The following is a 15,899-nucleotide window of genomic DNA, read 5'->3' on the forward strand; positions in this document are numbered from 1 at the left end:
TGCAGTAGGTCAGAAGTCGAATTATAGTGACATATCTCACATTGAATAGTCAACAATGAATGAGAACTGGAGGAGCTGAACTAGAGGAGAACAGGTCTGATTGGAAGACATCACGTCTTATGGAGGCTATTTCCAGGAAATAATCTCAATGCTTCTCAAGGTTTCAGATGTTCCTCGTACACGCTTACCATTCATAGGTGGAGGGGAGGTCACGTCCATGATGATCGTGTCTGCAACGAATCATATGAACAAGGTGTGAACTTATGAGCTGAGGTGCGTGTGCGTGCGTGCGTGCGTGCGTGCGTGTGCGCGCGCGCGGCCCATTGTTGATGACATCATGAGGTGCGAGGAGCAGCTGACATTCTTTTGTTTGACTAACTTTCAAAAACCCTTTGGATAATGAAAACACTCCGATCCGGGCTTATTTTGTTTAACCATTTTGGATCCATCAACATTAACCAATGCGTTGATCTATTCTTCCACTGAACTTTAAAACAAATTACTTGTTGAGCTGCTACTAGTACTAAATAACAATACTGTACATTGGTCCTAATAGCTCCTGTTTAAGTACACTTACCTGGGCAACAACGACAATGCGATTATGTTTCTTCAGTACGCAATCCAGTAACTGTTAGTATAGTATATAGATTAAACTATCGAACCATATGAAACCGAACGAAGCGTGCCTGTGAAATAGAGTGTACTGAAGGCGGACGCACGCACCGAGGCTGGGGTTCCTGTCTCTACTGTGTGCTTTAGGACGCAGGAGTCACGCCTATGCTGCTGACACCGTCTTGATTTCCGCCGCTCCTGTCCCTCCCCTTCCCCTTAGACCCTGTACTGTGTGGAGGATATGTTAACTGATCGACTCCAAACAAACCCTCTCAGCAAGCACAGGCAACAAGCGTTGGACAGAGAATTACTTCGTTTTATTGTTCTGGTTCTTGGGTCATTAACATTGTTAGTTGAACACATTTCTATGAACTACTGAAAATGATTAGGCCTAGGGATTTATACAATGTACAATGTTCTATCAGAAGGGGATTTTAAGTGTATCATTAACAAACATAGTTATTTTAAATTAAAACGGTTGGCTGAAAAAGTTTAACAGACTAAACAGACAATTTACTAAATCATTTAAAGTCAGAGACCAGACTTATTGTCAAAACATCTTCACAATAACTTGAGTCAAAACACACTTCAATTATATTTTCGAAAGGGTAATTAAGGTTATTGTCAACATTTAGTCATTATGCCTATATGCTATTCGCCAGAAGGGGCATTGTTCATAATTGTAGTAAATATGCAGATTTGTTTTCAAATAAATTATACGATGCTTAACACTCATTAATAGTTTGGACATTTTTAGACAACAAAATATTATAATTTTCTCATCAAATGTTCAAAGGAAAAAATAGAACAACAAGAACAAGAAGGCCATACAGATTCTTGGCTTAAAACCCACAAACCTTCCAGTTTGTTGTGTTACACCACTGTGTTCTTTGAGTCCTGTAGTAGCTGGCTTCCCAGAGGAACATCCTATACACCAGACAGAAAACAAACACAAAATATCAGGATTCCAGGCAGTGGTGCTACATTTTCTTTTTAAAAAGCAGTGCTTTTCTGTCAATATGTGTCAGGCTCAGCCCTATCCCTGGCCCAGAGAACTAACCTTCTGAGGAACCTCCTTGGAGCCCAGAGAGTCGACAGCTAGTCCGTTGGCTGGTGGGCTGTCTTCTTTCTCTTCAATGTACAGTGTGCCGTTGGCCTCAGCAGACAGCTGCAGATCCAAGCTCTCTGAGTCAAAGGAGTGGTTCAGTTCTGAGCTGCTCTCACTCCGCGCCACGGTATCCCCCTCACCGCCTTTATCTTCCTGATGGGCCTGTGATGCGGGATCTGCCTCTGCCTCGTCTTCCTTCACAGACTTGTCTTCCTCCCCGCCACCGTTTTGATCTTCTTCCATGTCGGCCCCCGTCGCCCCGGTACGACCCCCGGACTGCACGGCATCCGCAAGGGAGCCGCCCGCGTCGCTGCGGAGGGACCGGCCGTCCTCGTCTCCCAGCACCAAGGAGTGCGTCTCCGAGGGCCGAGGCCGCGCGGGGGCCGCCCCGCCACGCAGGCTGCTCTCCCTGGTCAGGGTACCGCCTTGGCGAGGCTTGTCAGGGGACTTGAAGCTGAACCTTTGGGGGCCCATTTTGGGGCTGTAGGTCTGGTGGAATTCAGAGAAGCTGGTCTTCCATAGCCTGGGGGACATCAGCGACCGTCTCTTCAGAGAGCCATACCTTAGAAGTGGTGGGAGGGGTTATATTAATTATTATGGATGATCAGAGAAGTTTCAGTACATACAAAAGGCCCTGGGAAATGAACTCACCGCTGCAAGCCCTTCACAGCAAACACCTGGTTTGGATGCTGCTCTTGAAGATCCTTTATCACATTCTGTAAGTCGCTGTTCAGCTGTGGAGGAAACAACCAAATCAAAGAGATGAATAGGTAAGAAACGTCTCATCCCGTATAATCCCAAGAAACAGCACGATGAACTCGAGGAATGAGGGATGACAGCCGAATGCAGTATACCGTGCTCATCTCCTTGTAGAAGGTGTCGCGCAAAGAGGAAATGGCAGAGAAGACGGACACATAGCATCCGATGCGGCTGCGAAAGACAAACATAACAACAATGAGGTTTACGGAGGACAAGTTATAATGGTGAGGCTTCAGGAACACCTGGACGTAGCTCCGTGGTCCTCCCCTCACCTCTCATGTAAAGAAGGGAGGTCTTCCTTCAGTTCGGTGTTGATGGCCTCATAGACATGCTTGGCCTCGTTCAGGTCTTCTTCTGCCTGTGGGTTTGAATGCATCATGACTGCAATGAGTATATTCAGAGATGACATTTGGGGTTTGGGACTCAAACTGGAATTTTTAGATGCAGCAGGACATTTCTGACCCTTCCTGACCTTTGCTATTTTCTCATCATCCCTTTTCTTGGTGGTCTGAAGGGACTCTAGCTGATGCAGGGAGTGGTCGTAATCAACTAGCTTTCTCCCCCTTTTGGAAATCCTGTCCTGTAGTTGAAAGACAAACAGTAGATCATTGGAACAATGAAGTTGTGTGTTCGTGTTATAGGTTCATTGATATTGTGCTTGTTTGTGTATGAGTGTGTGTGTGTGTGTGTGTGTGTGTGTGTGTGTGTGTGTGTGTGTGTGTGTGTGTGTGTGTGTGTGTGTGTGTGTGTGTGTGTGTGTGTGTGTGTGTGTGCCTGCATGCGTGTGTATGTGTGCCTGTGTGAGTGCGTGCGTGCGTTACCCGGACATCGGGGAACTGGCCCATGTAGGACTCCATGGTGCGCAGAGCCTGATCAGACACCTTCACCTCGTAATCGTTCCACAGAAGGTCCTCACCCTTCAACAGACAACCAGCGTTACTACTCTGAACATTGTGAAAAGGTGGGAGCTAAGTCTAGCTTGTGTTTGTACAACGTAAGTGGTGGTGGTGTTTTGGAGATCCATCCGACCCCTCTAATTTGATCCGTTTCTTTTTCATATCTGACCTCCACGATTGCCCCCAAATCCTCATCTCCCGCCCAGTCTTTCTCATAAACATCGTACAGAGACTGGGTCAGGCGTCTTGAAGCGCTGCGCATGTCTTTAGGGGAAGTTCAAAACACAAAACAGTTACCACATCCACAAATGAGGTATGTAGCCTAGGACAAACTAGCACACTTATATATATATATGTATATATATATACATATATAGATATAGATATAGATATAGATACATACATATGCATACATATAGGGGTGCACCAACAACAAACACTCAAGGTCACCTCTGACTGCTGCCAAGTAAAGCTTCAGATCTTTGTGAATCCGGGTGCCATAAGACTGGGAAGGAATAGAACACACACACACTTTTATCATGAGTCTTGAGGACCTTATTCTTCAATATTTGCGAGAAAACTGAGCAAATTCTGTGGAAGACTAGCTTTGGAGTATGGGCCCCCTAACAAAAGCGTTTACCTGCTGTTCATGAACTCTTTCGAGCCAACTGTCAAAGACATCGTCTCTTGACTCCACTGTCTTGCCGAACCTTTGTAATACCTGTAATACAAGCAGGCAAGTCAAGGGAAGGCAGAGACAAGAGAATGTTTTTATGCTTCTGTCTGAATATGTGTACCTTCTCTTTGCTTCTGCTCAGTGACCTTTGGACTTTCTTACTGAAGACAGTAGGACCGCCCTTTGGACTATTACTCTCTGCCATGGTTTTATTTTATTTATATGTTTTGACCTTGAATTTACTCCTGAAAGGAAAATATATAAAGCGCATGTTAGAAGAAAAGATACCGTATCAATACTATAATTTGCATTTCACATCACATCTTGCAAAGTTAAAAAGCATCCCCCCGTGATGAATGACTACAAGAACCATCTGTCTACAAGCCTCAAGCCACTCCTACAAGTTGGACGCGGATGAACCTTTAGTCCGTTCATATCTTGGGACAGAGGAGGGTTGGCCTCATGAGAATATCTCATATTCATGTGATACTCCAAGGACTGCTGGACCTGATTATGGGGAGCACGATTGTCAAATGTGCGGTGGCCGATTTGGGCATCCAGTGGGCTGGATGGGCTGTGGCGGCAGCCTTTAAAACGGAGAAGTTCTATGACCTGGCAGGTAAATTCTCGCTGGGTTTTGTTGCAGTTTACATATTCGTTACCACGAGTTGGTGCTTTGTTGTAGTTTTTATTCTAACCCATTCGTCACACTTATTTGAAAAAAAATGCAAACAACGACAATATATAAATCCCCAATGTTATACAATTTTAAATTACGAATTGGTATGTCAATGTTATAAAATGAGGATTATGTAAACATCCGAGTTGTAAAACAGCTCCGATGCCCCGCCTACATTTAAAGACACAGTTAATCAGTTTGGAAGAGTGGCCACTGGCCTCTATAGCTCCTATCCGGTCCGATGGTAATGCAGTCAATACCTCTATAGACCTACTATTGGGAATTCACATCACGCATTTCCATGTTGAACAAAAATTATTGAGATTATTACAATGCAGCATTATGGAATGAATTACATCAAAGTATATCAATGATTACTTGTATGATCACTTTTTTGTCAGAATTAAAATTTGAAACAGAAAACTAACATGTCCATACACTCCAAGTAAATTGATCTAATATTGACTAATTTGTCCGCACATCAATATATTCTACTGTTATTAAAAAACTATAAACTACATAAAGCTGATCTAATTTGAATAGAAGAGAAAGAGAGGAAGAGAAATTGATCACCTTGGAGAGTGGGTTGCGTGTCCTCCTCTGAGTCTCAACTGGTCCGTACTCTTGGATAGTTTCCCTTGAACTTTGGAACCAATTTCCTTTAGTAAAAGATTTATTAAGAACACACCTTCACACAACTGACAAATGACAGGATGAGCCGTGCACACTAGTTCATAGTAAAGGACACATGTTCCCAACCTTCAGAGTCTGTGAAAACTGTCTTGTTCTTATTGTCCCCCTTAAAGGATCAGGAACATTTATACTGCTAGCCCACCTGAGTCACCTGTGGGGCGGGGCTGGCCATGTCCGGCAGAATGTGCAAACCGGCCTGGTGACCGCATGGGGAATCAGGTAACCATGCCAACCAGGACCCCCCCCACCACAGCCCCAAATCCAATCCAGATCCCTGTATATCGGCTATTAAATAGTAATTTAAGAGGCAGTTGTGTATGAAACCTGTCAATTTGTGTCTCCTTTCAACGACCTTGGCTCGGTCAGTGTTGTAGAACGAATGATTGTGAGGCACAAGCGTCGGGTTAATCAATAATCCTACGGGTTAACTTTAACAACTTTGTTCTCCTTGCAGGTTGGGGACATTCCTGTTCATGCGTATCCTGAAGGACGGCCAGGACCGCCGGTTCAACCACGTCAGAGACAACCCAGGAACCTTCTTCGTATACTGGAGCATTCAAGGTGCTCAAAGCGGTCCTCACACTCCCCCACGCAGGCCTTGGCAGTGCAGGGGAATGCATTATTAAGGAAGGGACTCAGAAAGTTTACTCGATTATGTATTCTTGACATTGCCTGCGGTAATATGTAAGGCGGTTCATTGTCCCTTTCTTCACAGCTGTGTGGGTGTTTATGACCCTGCTGCCCACACTGATGCTCAACGCTGAGAGGCGGGATGTGCCCGTGGGTGTGAGGGATTACATTGGCTGGGGCGTCTGGGGCCTGGGCTTCGTCACTCAGGCTGTGGCCGACCAGCAGAAGTGGTTCTTCAAGCGTGACCCAAATAATGCTGTGAGTACACCGATAACACTAATCTAATCTGACCTGCTTTAAACAAACACCCCTTTTGTTTTTTTTGTAAGAAAAGGTTATAAAATAAATTCCCAGTTTAATAGTCGTTTTTTTTTCCCCACAGGGAAAATTCATCCAGCACGGACTGTGGGCCTACAGCCGCCACCCCAACTACCTGGGAGAGATCCTGCAGTGGTCGGGCCTCTGGCTCTCCGCCTCGTCCGTCATGCAGGGCCCCCAGTACCTGAGCGCGGTGTCGCCCCTCTTTGTGTGGTTCCTGCTCCGCCACGTCAGCGGGGTGCCCATCTTGGAGAAGCAGGCCCTGAAGAAGTGGGGATCAGACCCGGCCTTCCAGAGCTACGTGCAGAACACCCCTCTGCTCTGGCCCTTTCCTCGGTTCTAACGGACACCCTTACCAGGCACTGATGCCCAACGTTTACATGAACAGTGTTCTTCTAAAGATGAAACCCACTGTTGACTTGTTAGCCGACTGACTTGTGAAATATGTTCAGGGCTATTGTATACTTTCTATCCAACTGTGAATACTAGGATTGCTTCACCTTTGTCATAATCTTGCTGCATTGAAAACAAATTAAAAAAAACGCACCAAACCTCGAAACAAAACTACCGTTGCGTATTGCGGGAATGACAGAACTAAGTAATCCTCCATAACAAGTCTTGTCCTTCAGCCTGGCCCACAAAGCTGACATTAAGGGAAGTGCTTAAGCGATTCATAAATAATAAAACCACCCAGCACCACAAAACCCCATACAGTTGCTACCCATGAGATAGTTTGCCTTTTTATTTGCAAAGCCCTAATTCAGAGCATGGCAGTAACACAGATGGGGTTCACCACACAGAGGTATTCGTGTGAAATGTGTTGATCGACACATCCTCCAAGAGTTATGCTATATTGGTCTAGTGGTTTGGTAGTCAAACCACAATCTACTGAAATGTAATGAATATTAATTTAATCCATATAGTGGGTAGTATAATATATATAATTTAATAGGATTTCCTGTTAAACTGATAATGGATAGAGACTTGAAACAAGTAAAGTTGTAGAAATGTATTTTACAAAAGGTTTTTCGCATTGAAAATGTACTTGCATAAAAAAATACTTGCAATTCCCAAATCATATTTTGGCTGTAGAATTAACCTCATGAAACAAAAACCACAGCCCTACAAAGAGCTAAACAATCGGCCATGGTTAATGCTAAATCTGGGTCCAAATACAAAAAAAAACCTGCAACTAATAGTTTTCTAAAGCACATTTGCATAGACTGGTACCAAGATAAGCTGTATAGTTTAACTCGCCTACTAAAATTAGCATCTAACAGTACGATGAGAGAACAGTGTAATGGGCAGTAACATTAAACAGTACATAAACACGGTAATGAAACTAAACAGATATGAATCATTACATTTGTCTTATACGTCACATTACAAACTAAATATAAAACTCGTCAACTGGTCGGTTACACATTTTGAATTAAATGCTAAATGTGGATCAACTTCTGAGTGATACATGAGTTGAACATCTTGCAAAAACAAAAAGGTAGTCTTCAAATGACATGTCAAAATTCAAAATAATCCTGCATGACTGAGAAGCAATGATAGGTGTGCATAAACCCAAACCTACCGTGGCGATTATAAAATAAAGCTTTCACAAATAATATACATAGAAGTCTGAAATAAAAGAAATCTATCCAAAATATTCAAGGACATTGTTGAAAACACGTAAATGCTGCTTATATTAGGTCACTGAACACTGTAGTATTCTTTTCGTGATCCAAGCATTGCTAGGATCTCTGTGGTTCGAAGAAGCTGAAGAAGGCCCCTAAGGATTACCTAAGGAGTGGCGATGCAAAGAAGTTGCCCGGCCGAGAAAATCCCACTGCAGATTTGCTCTTGCTGCCAAAACTGCAATACAAAGTTTGTGTTATCAGGTTTTATAATAAATGAACTACAAAGATGGCTGAAAAGCTGGAACATGTTGAGCTGAAAAAAAAGGTAATGCGAGTGTACCTGGGCGTCAGGGAGGACTTCACACGCTGCTTCAGAGAGCTGGAGGAGGGCGTCTTATTCAGCTGGTGCTCTGGAGTGGTGAGCGGGCCCAACATGCTCACTGGAAACAATGAACATTTAAGGACAAACCTACAATATACCCACAAAACATGTCCCTCAGAAATCCCCCAATTGGTTCTGTGTTTTTAACTAAAGTCTTGGGCACAACTGCTTATTTGCTTCCCACTTTACGGCCTCTTACTTTGAATGTTGGATGTGGGGTGATCGTTCTCCACCATCAGGAACTGGCTCCAGTACTCCAAGGGCAGCGCCAACAGGCGTTCCACCACCTGTAGAAGAAGATGGCAGCCATGAGGGATTCACACTCCATCTACCTTACTCTCGAGTATCGTCGGGTCACTGCTCAGCGAGTGCAGACGTTGGCGCTGGCCAATCAGAAAGGGATTTAACTGGGGCGTCACAGCGGACCGTCGACCGACAGGAGGGTTAGATATGGGAGCTGTTGCCCGGGGGCTGCATGGCCCAAGCTTGGCTCATCTCGTGATTGGAGGGGCTTTGCCGAGGGCGTCTGAAGCCGTACCTTGGGCTGGCGCTTGGTGTCCTGCAGGATGGTCATGGGCTCGGGGTTAGCCACCGCGTGGCCCACCAGCGTGGGGCTCAGCACTCGAGACAGGTTGCTGACGTCCATCCTGGTGGCCACGCTCTGAGCAACTCTGGAGATGGAAACACAAGCGGCCATTATTCTGATTCTTACTGGAGCTGGGGGGAGAAAGTCCCAATCATCCAAATGCTGAACGGCGTCATTTTACATCACAATGAGTTGTTAGTGCCAATTATTCCGTTGAAATTATGATTCAACTGCCTGGGCATACCCAGGCTATTGGCCCATACAAGTAACGGGGCAATAAGATGGGAGTACACAGTAACTACTGACCTCTGGAAGTGAACCGCCAGGAAGGCCAGCGTGTCTCTATTGGGCTGCGGCAGCTGGCTGATGAGCTGGTACATCTGAGCTATGCTGTTGTCGTCATCTGAGATCTCTGTGGAAAACAAAAACACAATGTCAGGAGATAGTAAGTGAGGAGAAATGCTGAGGCAATGAAAAGTGTAACATATTAACACTTCAAATGATTCATGATGTGTAACCAAGTTTGGTTGGACAGTTTTAGTTGAACCTCCTGTTAGACCTCTAGATGTGTGCTGGCTGAGGTAAGTATGCAGAGGACAGGTCAAGGTTTCCAACTACTCAAGTAGAGCAATGGAATAATTATGATTATTATGATTCATGCCATTACATTTTCTTTGTTTTTAGTTTACTCCTAACCAGAGTGGCAAGAGCGAAGAGAGCAAGAAATCTCTTGGTGAGTTTTTTGAACAACGTATGGCTGTGCCCATATGTAAATAAAAAAAATACTATCCAGCCACGGCCTGCTGAGTCTAACTATAACACCCTCTCCTAGGGGTGACAGAAGTTTTTTGATCCTGAGATCAGGAAATTCTCCCCAATAGATCTACATATACAAGTCTCTGGATGTTTTTTCCCAGCATTTTAGCCATGAATCCAACATGAACATCCCTAGAAGGATGAAGGCTACTCAATACAACCACAATACCACCACACAATTCTTATTTCATAGTGTGCGCCAATAATGAATGAAAAATCAAGCCAGAAGAAGATACGTTTTGGATTGATAGATATGGTGGAGTCAGGACAAGCCTCAATGTAAACACCTAAAGACCCCACACACACACACCTGCTGCATCCATGAAGGCTCTGTTGAGGCGGAAGGTGAGGAGGGGCTCCTTCAGGTTCCTCAGGAAGTCCTTGAGGAGGCCGGTGATGGCGTGGATGTCCTCCACTTTGCTGAGCAGAGGAACAGTTCTGCTGCGCAGGAACTTGTCCTTCAGGTCCCGCACGGTGCGCTCGGCACCAGAGAGGCGGTACAGTCCCGTCTGGGGGACAACTTCAGAGTAAGTCTTTGCCCCGTCCCTCAGAGCACAAACCCAAGCCAGCACGGTCCAGTCAGACTCGCATAGACAGACATTTTAAGTGGGCCTGCATTTTAAAAAGGGCTTTAACGAGGCAAAAGCCACCGTCAATTCTTCTCTTAAGTGACCGAATAGAAATGGGATATAAGTTACCATTTACATGTCAGGATGAGAAGTGAATCTTGGGGGTTGCTGCTCCATTGATTTCTGACACAAGCTTTTTGCTAATCAACCCTCACCTCATTCAGGCCCCGCTGCTCAATCTCGTTGACGCAGTGGACCACCAGCGGTGGGATCATGGGCGACGTGACCGAGACGTAGTCCGCAAGCGTTCCCTGGACAAACGCGACATGCCAAGTGGGTCAACAACCATGCTTAAGGCCTCGAGGGAATGTGATGTTTAGCACAATGACCCAAGATATCAGCAGGAGTGGTACCTCGCCGTTTTTGACTGGCGTGCCAGCCACGGTGGGAATGCACGGCAGGGGGCATCGCTCGCGGCACTCCGGGTGGGAGACCACCCTGCAGTCGCGACACTTCAGGGAGATCTTCCCGAACTTGATCCTCTTGCCGCAGGGCACGCAGGACTCCGGCTTGATGACCTGAAAACCAAACGGGATTTACGGTTTCACCAACATAGACCGACAGCGTTCCCTCAACATATGTGGACAACAATGAACACAGATGGCAAGCAAAGAAAAGGTATACATCCGTTTTGTCACCATTATAGAAGCCAATCAAATTCCACATGAGGGAACAGGGCACACCCTGAATGCCTTTAACTAAAGAAATGATATTAAGCAACCTTGTCCAAAGCAGTTACAGAATAAAAACTTAAACACAAACCCAATGCAATCACTTCCACAAATTTGCTTGTTTAACAGTACAATTAGCTTTTGATGCAATCTCCACCAACAAGACTTGGATCCATTTGCTTGATGATAAAACAACACGTATACAAAAAACACCACATATTGACTAAAGTCAATTTCAAACTATGTTTTTCTTACCGTCTTGGAGACAAACTCGTGGACACGCATGCTCCCAGTGTTTTGTGGAGTACTTGGCTCCGCTCGCGTCACCCTATCGGGGACACTGGGCTGTTTGAAGATCTCCACTGACTGGACCGACTTAGAGTCCCATTCCATGGTTTCTGGACAGGAGAGAGGGTGAGGGGGAGTTGAAGACCTCTTAGCTGAACATTCAGAGTCTCTATTTTAAACAAAACCAGTGCATAGCATCCCAACTAGAGTTAGGTATCATTTGGGTTTTATCCGATACCGGTGCCTACTGCCTACTCTGTACTTTTCAAACCGTTCCGGTGTTAAAACGGTTCTCGAAAAAAATGAAACCGCACACACATGCACGACTTGTTATGAGTTTCACATTAAGCAGAAAGTCAGCGGACACTAAGTTGAAGTTTAGGACATAGCACACGTTGTCACACACGCTGTTGAATGGCAACAGTGTTTGCTAGCCTACTTGATATGCAAGATTTACGGTTGGCATTCAATTACTCGACTTACCCGAAGACGAAAGGCTGCTGTGACTGATAAATATATATTCTTTAAATAATAATACTAATTTACAAATGATAATAATTACTTGCTGAATGCAGGCAGGCACGCAGCTATGCCGCTCGCATTTAAACTTGCCTGCATGGCGCAACATTACTGCTCATGTTAAGTAATATTACGCAGGTGCGCAAGGCAGCCACAGGAGACGCCAACATTGTTTTCAACCACTCAGTACCGTGCCGTATTAATTCCTAACTTTTGAAAAGATAAAGTATTTGAAGCGAATAAGCGATTCTGTTTTGATTTGTTTATTAGGATTTGAACAGATAGTTTTGGATGCATGCATGCATGCATGCATGCATGCATGCATGCATGGGCTTTGAGTTCGTTTGTTACTTTGAAATCACATACGCTCGCAGCACCCGAGCCCACAGCCACATTCACGCACGCACCCACTACAACCTGCCGACCTCCAATCAAAACAATATCAAGTAAGTGATGCCGCAGCGCGTTGACAAGTCCGTCCCGAGGCGCCCATAGGCTATATGGTTTATATGTTTGAAAGCCGTGACACACTCTTTTACCATTTGGCCTGAAATACCACGCCTCAGTCATGGACCTATAAAGAAAGTCGCAGTCGACGCTTCTTTAATAGGTCAACGAGTCGTGGTCGTACCATGCATGTTTAGAAGCGCAACATTGAAAAGGGTCCCGTCTGAAACAGTGTCGAGCAGTGTTCTGAACGTTGTGTAATCAAATACACCCGTATGGCAGTAGTATATATATATATATATATATATATATATATATAAAAAAAAAATCATATCATAACGAAAATACACAGCGTTATTCGGTGTGAACCGGTATACCGCCCAGCACTAACGCAAGTTGACGCGGCAACAACATGGGGGCGGGGCAGGGGGGCGTTAAAAAAAAAGTCAGGCAGCGTTATGAGGCACCGAAATGTGCGTTCTTATAAGATCTCGGTACTAGCTTTACGTCTGAACCGCTGCCCTACTGGGGCCGAGGTTCGGGGCTCAACCCTAATCCCAACTGCCAATAATATCGACCACACCACTGTTCTTTTAGTTTATCTGGCCTTGCAGATCTCGCAAATCTAATTGTGGAGGAATCAATGCACATCCCTTGTGATGCCTCCGGCCCTGGAGTCATGCCTCAACGTTCTGCAGTGGGTTAGATTGACAGACAAGTGATCTGCTCCAAAAATAAATCAATACAAATATGTAAACATCAATCTGGCAGTATATTAATAGCTTAATATACTGCCGTAATGATATTCACATATCTTCATTGTACTGCCAGATTAATATCTTAGTTAATTACATCCAGGTGTCATTTTTCTAAGGGTTGGGGATCAATACTTTAATAATATATATCCATCAATCTATAGAGATGAATACCCATCCATCCATCAAGGTAAATCCATCCCTTTATCCATCTATACATAGAGCCCTCACCAGTTATCCTCTTGCTGCGGGTCCAATATGGTGTTGGGACCGTCTCAATAGTGGAAACGGCCTCCACCGGTCCACCGCCGGCCGGTACCGTCAACGTGGTTTTGGCCACAAGAGACTCGTTCTCCTGTAACTGCAGAAGGACAACAGTGGGACCAGGGCGGCGCAGACTGCTTCCTGCCCGCTGTGCAGCCCCAGGGGGGCATTACTCACCCTGTGGGACTTCCTGCCTGCCGAGCGAGACCTCTTGGCGATCATGGGAGGGCCATCGACCTGGTTTCTAGAGGAGCGCTGCGGGCCAGATATCGAGGTCCATTAGCATGCAGGTCGCATGGCAACAGATTACACAAATTCAGAGGAGACATTTGGGCCCAATCACATTTCTCCCCTTCCCCCTCCCCCTTGTTTTGAAGGGGTAAGGGGAAGGGTTAGAAATGGGATTGGACCTAAGGACCAATACCCTTACCCCTTAAAACAAGGGGGAGGGGTAAGGGGTAGAAATGGGATTGGGCCTTGGTCTACACAGCATTTACCCTCTTTTGTCGTTTCCTGAGTCGCATTGCGGGGGCGGCCGAAGAGTTCCAGTCCTGCAACCAACCAGATTAGGATTAGCTTGGACATGGAGAATCAATAAAACCTAAAGAACTGCTTAGGAAATATATTCAATCCACTAGCATCATTAAACCTCATCTTGGATCCAGCAACCAGGATCTGCGAGGCGAAGTGCTACACCTCGTTTCCTGTTTCATTACACAGATATTCTACTGAAGAAAACTCATTCACATGTGGGCTAGGCTACCCGCTGCATACATTTTGGTTTTAGTTAACTAATGCTGGACCCGTTTGTGTTCACCAAATGAATGCTTGGAGATCTAGTCTCCTTTTGCTAGTCTCCATCAAAAGGATATGGTGGAAAAAAAGAAAATGAAGCTAAAGAAAATGAAACACCACGTTCACCCAGATTTGAGCTTGTCTGCCTAAAAACTTGCATATCAATCTAATGTCTGATTTGTGAGACTACATTAAAACATACGCAAGACCATAATGACAAAAATTTGAAGATGATTGGATTAAGACAGAAATAAAACTCACCAGTGAGTCGTCGGTTTTATCATAACTGATGTCTGACAAGATGGATGCAGACTCATCGATGGTCAACAGCCTATTCAGAAGGAGCAGGATACACACATAGATGAGACCACTCGTTCAGGAGCACTAGAACCAGTTTGTAAGTGTTGATTCACAGGAGTGGACAGAACAGAAAGAAATCTCCGATATAAACGTAATTATGAAGAGAACTTGCCTGCGGCTGGTGTTCATGTTCGGTACAGCGTGAGATCTTGCATTGAGGAAGGCGAGTGCGGAGCGCTGCTCCTCATTCAGCTGGATGCTGTTGGAGGAACCCTCGCTGATCAGAAGCTCCCTGATCAGCTGGATTTGACGATCCTGTCACAGGAGGACAATCATATCAACAATTACATCTACAATTAGGGGATTTTTCTTTTATCCAAAGTGACTTACAAGCATTCATACACACATTCACACACACCGACAGCGAGGTCAACCACGCAGGGCGACAGCCAGTCCATCAGGAGCAATCAGGGTGAGGCGAACATAAGACACTCGAACAAGCAACCTTCAGGTTACCAGTCAACCCGCTCTACCTCCTGAGACACATGCCGCCCCATTAACATGTCTGGATAACAGAGCTGACGAAAAAAACACTTGAATAATGCTTTTGTACATATCAGCGAGATAACATCCGACCGACGTACCAGCTTCTCACACTCTGCCTCTGCCTTCTGTCGCCGTCTGATCTCCACGTCCACCTGATTGCGGGCGTGCTTGAGTTTGACCTCCAGCGATCCCCTTTCTGTCTGGGTTTTAGCGAGCACCTCCTGGCAGGAGCCCAGGTCCTGTTCCAGCCTCAGCCACTTCCGACGGCACTCGTCAAAGTTGAGAGCCATCTGAATAAACTCTGGAAAAAGAGAGCACAGACTGGTTTATGTACAGGAAACAATGAAACGATGGAAGAACAATAGAAGAATTGTGGTGTATACTCACGAGGCTCAATGCACTCATTGTTGAGCACTTCAATCTGGGACATCAACGGTTCCAGTAATATGTGCAGGTTTACCCCAACAGTCTCCATGGTAATCTAAAATGAAAAAAAAGACATACATAAAGACCTCAAGGTAACTGCAGATTAGACATTTCATCAGGATTTAGCTATTAATCCTGTTGAACCAAACTTCTATCTTACTATAAAATAATCAGAGTGAGGCCTATATTTAAAGCATCGAAATAGACCATACATCCGTTGCTCCAACTATTAATTGCCTGGCGGTTTCCATTACCTCAATGTGACGTCACCATAAAGTATCGTTAGAATAGCGGGTTTTGTATTTCTTCAAAACATAGAGCAACAGCTTTTGTTTGTTTGTGACAGGCTGTTTAATCGCATCTCTTTAATCCCAGACGTGTTAACTTAGTCTATGAACGACTATAGCCCGTAGCATCCACAGGCTAACAACACACCGTCCCGACTCAAGACGGTCACAAACACTGTTTAAACTGGG

The 15,899-nt window shown here is 45.1% G+C and overlaps 3 protein-coding genes across 3 annotated transcripts in view; 1 reads left to right on the top strand and 2 right to left on the bottom strand.

Annotated features, from left to right (window-relative positions):
- Positions 1 to 907: 907 nt before the first annotated feature.
- Positions 908 to 5,517, bottom strand: bin2a (bridging integrator 2a). Its single transcript, XM_060046888.1, has 12 exons — positions 5,304 to 5,517; positions 4,173 to 4,296; positions 4,016 to 4,096; positions 3,826 to 3,880; positions 3,545 to 3,639; positions 3,301 to 3,396; positions 2,952 to 3,059; positions 2,752 to 2,837; positions 2,575 to 2,650; positions 2,372 to 2,454; positions 1,673 to 2,282; positions 908 to 1,539 (listed from the first exon to the last, which is right to left on the bottom strand). Exons 2-12 carry the CDS (start codon positions 4,254 to 4,256, stop codon positions 1,486 to 1,488), a joined length of 1,428 nt encoding a protein of 475 aa, XP_059902871.1. The 5' UTR covers positions 4,257 to 4,296; positions 5,304 to 5,517; the 3' UTR covers positions 908 to 1,485.
- Positions 4,447 to 6,935, top strand: si:ch211-210c8.6 (uncharacterized). The gene is made up of 5 exons (XM_060047011.1): positions 4,447 to 4,670; positions 5,537 to 5,642; positions 5,878 to 5,984; positions 6,139 to 6,311; positions 6,436 to 6,935. The coding sequence occupies exons 1-5, from the start codon at positions 4,514 to 4,516 to the stop codon at positions 6,712 to 6,714; spliced, it is 822 nt and encodes a 273-aa protein (XP_059902994.1). The 5' UTR covers positions 4,447 to 4,513; the 3' UTR covers positions 6,715 to 6,935.
- Positions 6,936 to 7,365: 430 nt separating this feature from the next.
- racgap1 (Rac GTPase activating protein 1) overlaps positions 7,366 to 15,899 on the bottom strand; it is an 8,815-nt gene continuing 281 nt past the window's right edge. The window contains exons 2-17 of the mRNA XM_060046564.1: positions 15,385 to 15,478; positions 15,096 to 15,298; positions 14,624 to 14,766; positions 14,413 to 14,482; positions 13,854 to 13,907; positions 13,534 to 13,611; positions 13,324 to 13,453; positions 11,339 to 11,481; positions 10,766 to 10,930; positions 10,568 to 10,663; positions 10,094 to 10,292; positions 9,274 to 9,379; positions 8,920 to 9,052; positions 8,581 to 8,668; positions 8,340 to 8,439; positions 7,366 to 8,234 (exon numbers count right to left, since the gene is read on the bottom strand). Coding sequence (XP_059902547.1) covers positions 8,159 to 8,234; positions 8,340 to 8,439; positions 8,581 to 8,668; positions 8,920 to 9,052; positions 9,274 to 9,379; positions 10,094 to 10,292; positions 10,568 to 10,663; positions 10,766 to 10,930; positions 11,339 to 11,481; positions 13,324 to 13,453; positions 13,534 to 13,611; positions 13,854 to 13,907; positions 14,413 to 14,482; positions 14,624 to 14,766; positions 15,096 to 15,298; positions 15,385 to 15,472 — 1,872 coding nt within the window. The 5' untranslated portion in view covers positions 15,473 to 15,478 and the 3' untranslated portion in view covers positions 7,366 to 8,158. The remainder of the gene's footprint in view (positions 8,235 to 8,339; positions 8,440 to 8,580; positions 8,669 to 8,919; positions 9,053 to 9,273; positions 9,380 to 10,093; positions 10,293 to 10,567; positions 10,664 to 10,765; positions 10,931 to 11,338; positions 11,482 to 13,323; positions 13,454 to 13,533; positions 13,612 to 13,853; positions 13,908 to 14,412; positions 14,483 to 14,623; positions 14,767 to 15,095; positions 15,299 to 15,384; positions 15,479 to 15,899) is intronic.

This window comes from Gadus macrocephalus, chromosome 1, assembly GCF_031168955.1.
Source record: "Gadus macrocephalus chromosome 1, ASM3116895v1".
In the NCBI taxonomy this organism is placed as follows: domain Eukaryota; kingdom Metazoa; phylum Chordata; class Actinopteri; order Gadiformes; family Gadidae; genus Gadus; species Gadus macrocephalus.

What these genes read in the sequence shown, in the direction of transcription:
- bin2a (XM_060046888.1), bottom strand. Translation starts at nt 4,256, where the DNA reads ATGGCAGAGAGTAATAGTCCAAAGGGCGGTCCTACTGTCTTCAGTAAG. An exon ending in ATGATGAGAAAATAGCAAAG is followed by an intron (nt 2,838 to 2,951) that starts GTCAGGAAGGGT and finishes TCAAACCCACAG; the next exon opens with GCAGAAGAAGACCTGAACGA. An exon ending in CTCCCTTCTTTACATGAGAG is followed by an intron (nt 2,651 to 2,751) that starts GTGAGGGGAGGA and finishes TGTCTTTCGCAG; the next exon opens with CCGCATCGGATGCTATGTGT.
- si:ch211-210c8.6 (XM_060047011.1), top strand. Translation starts at nt 4,514, where the DNA reads ATGAGAATATCTCATATTCATGTGATACTCCAAGGACTGCTGGACCTG. An exon ending in GAAGTTCTATGACCTGGCAG is followed by an intron (nt 4,671 to 5,536) that starts GTAAATTCTCGC and finishes TCCCCCTTAAAG; the next exon opens with GATCAGGAACATTTATACTG. An exon ending in CGTATACTGGAGCATTCAAG is followed by an intron (nt 5,985 to 6,138) that starts GTGCTCAAAGCG and finishes CTTTCTTCACAG; the next exon opens with CTGTGTGGGTGTTTATGACC.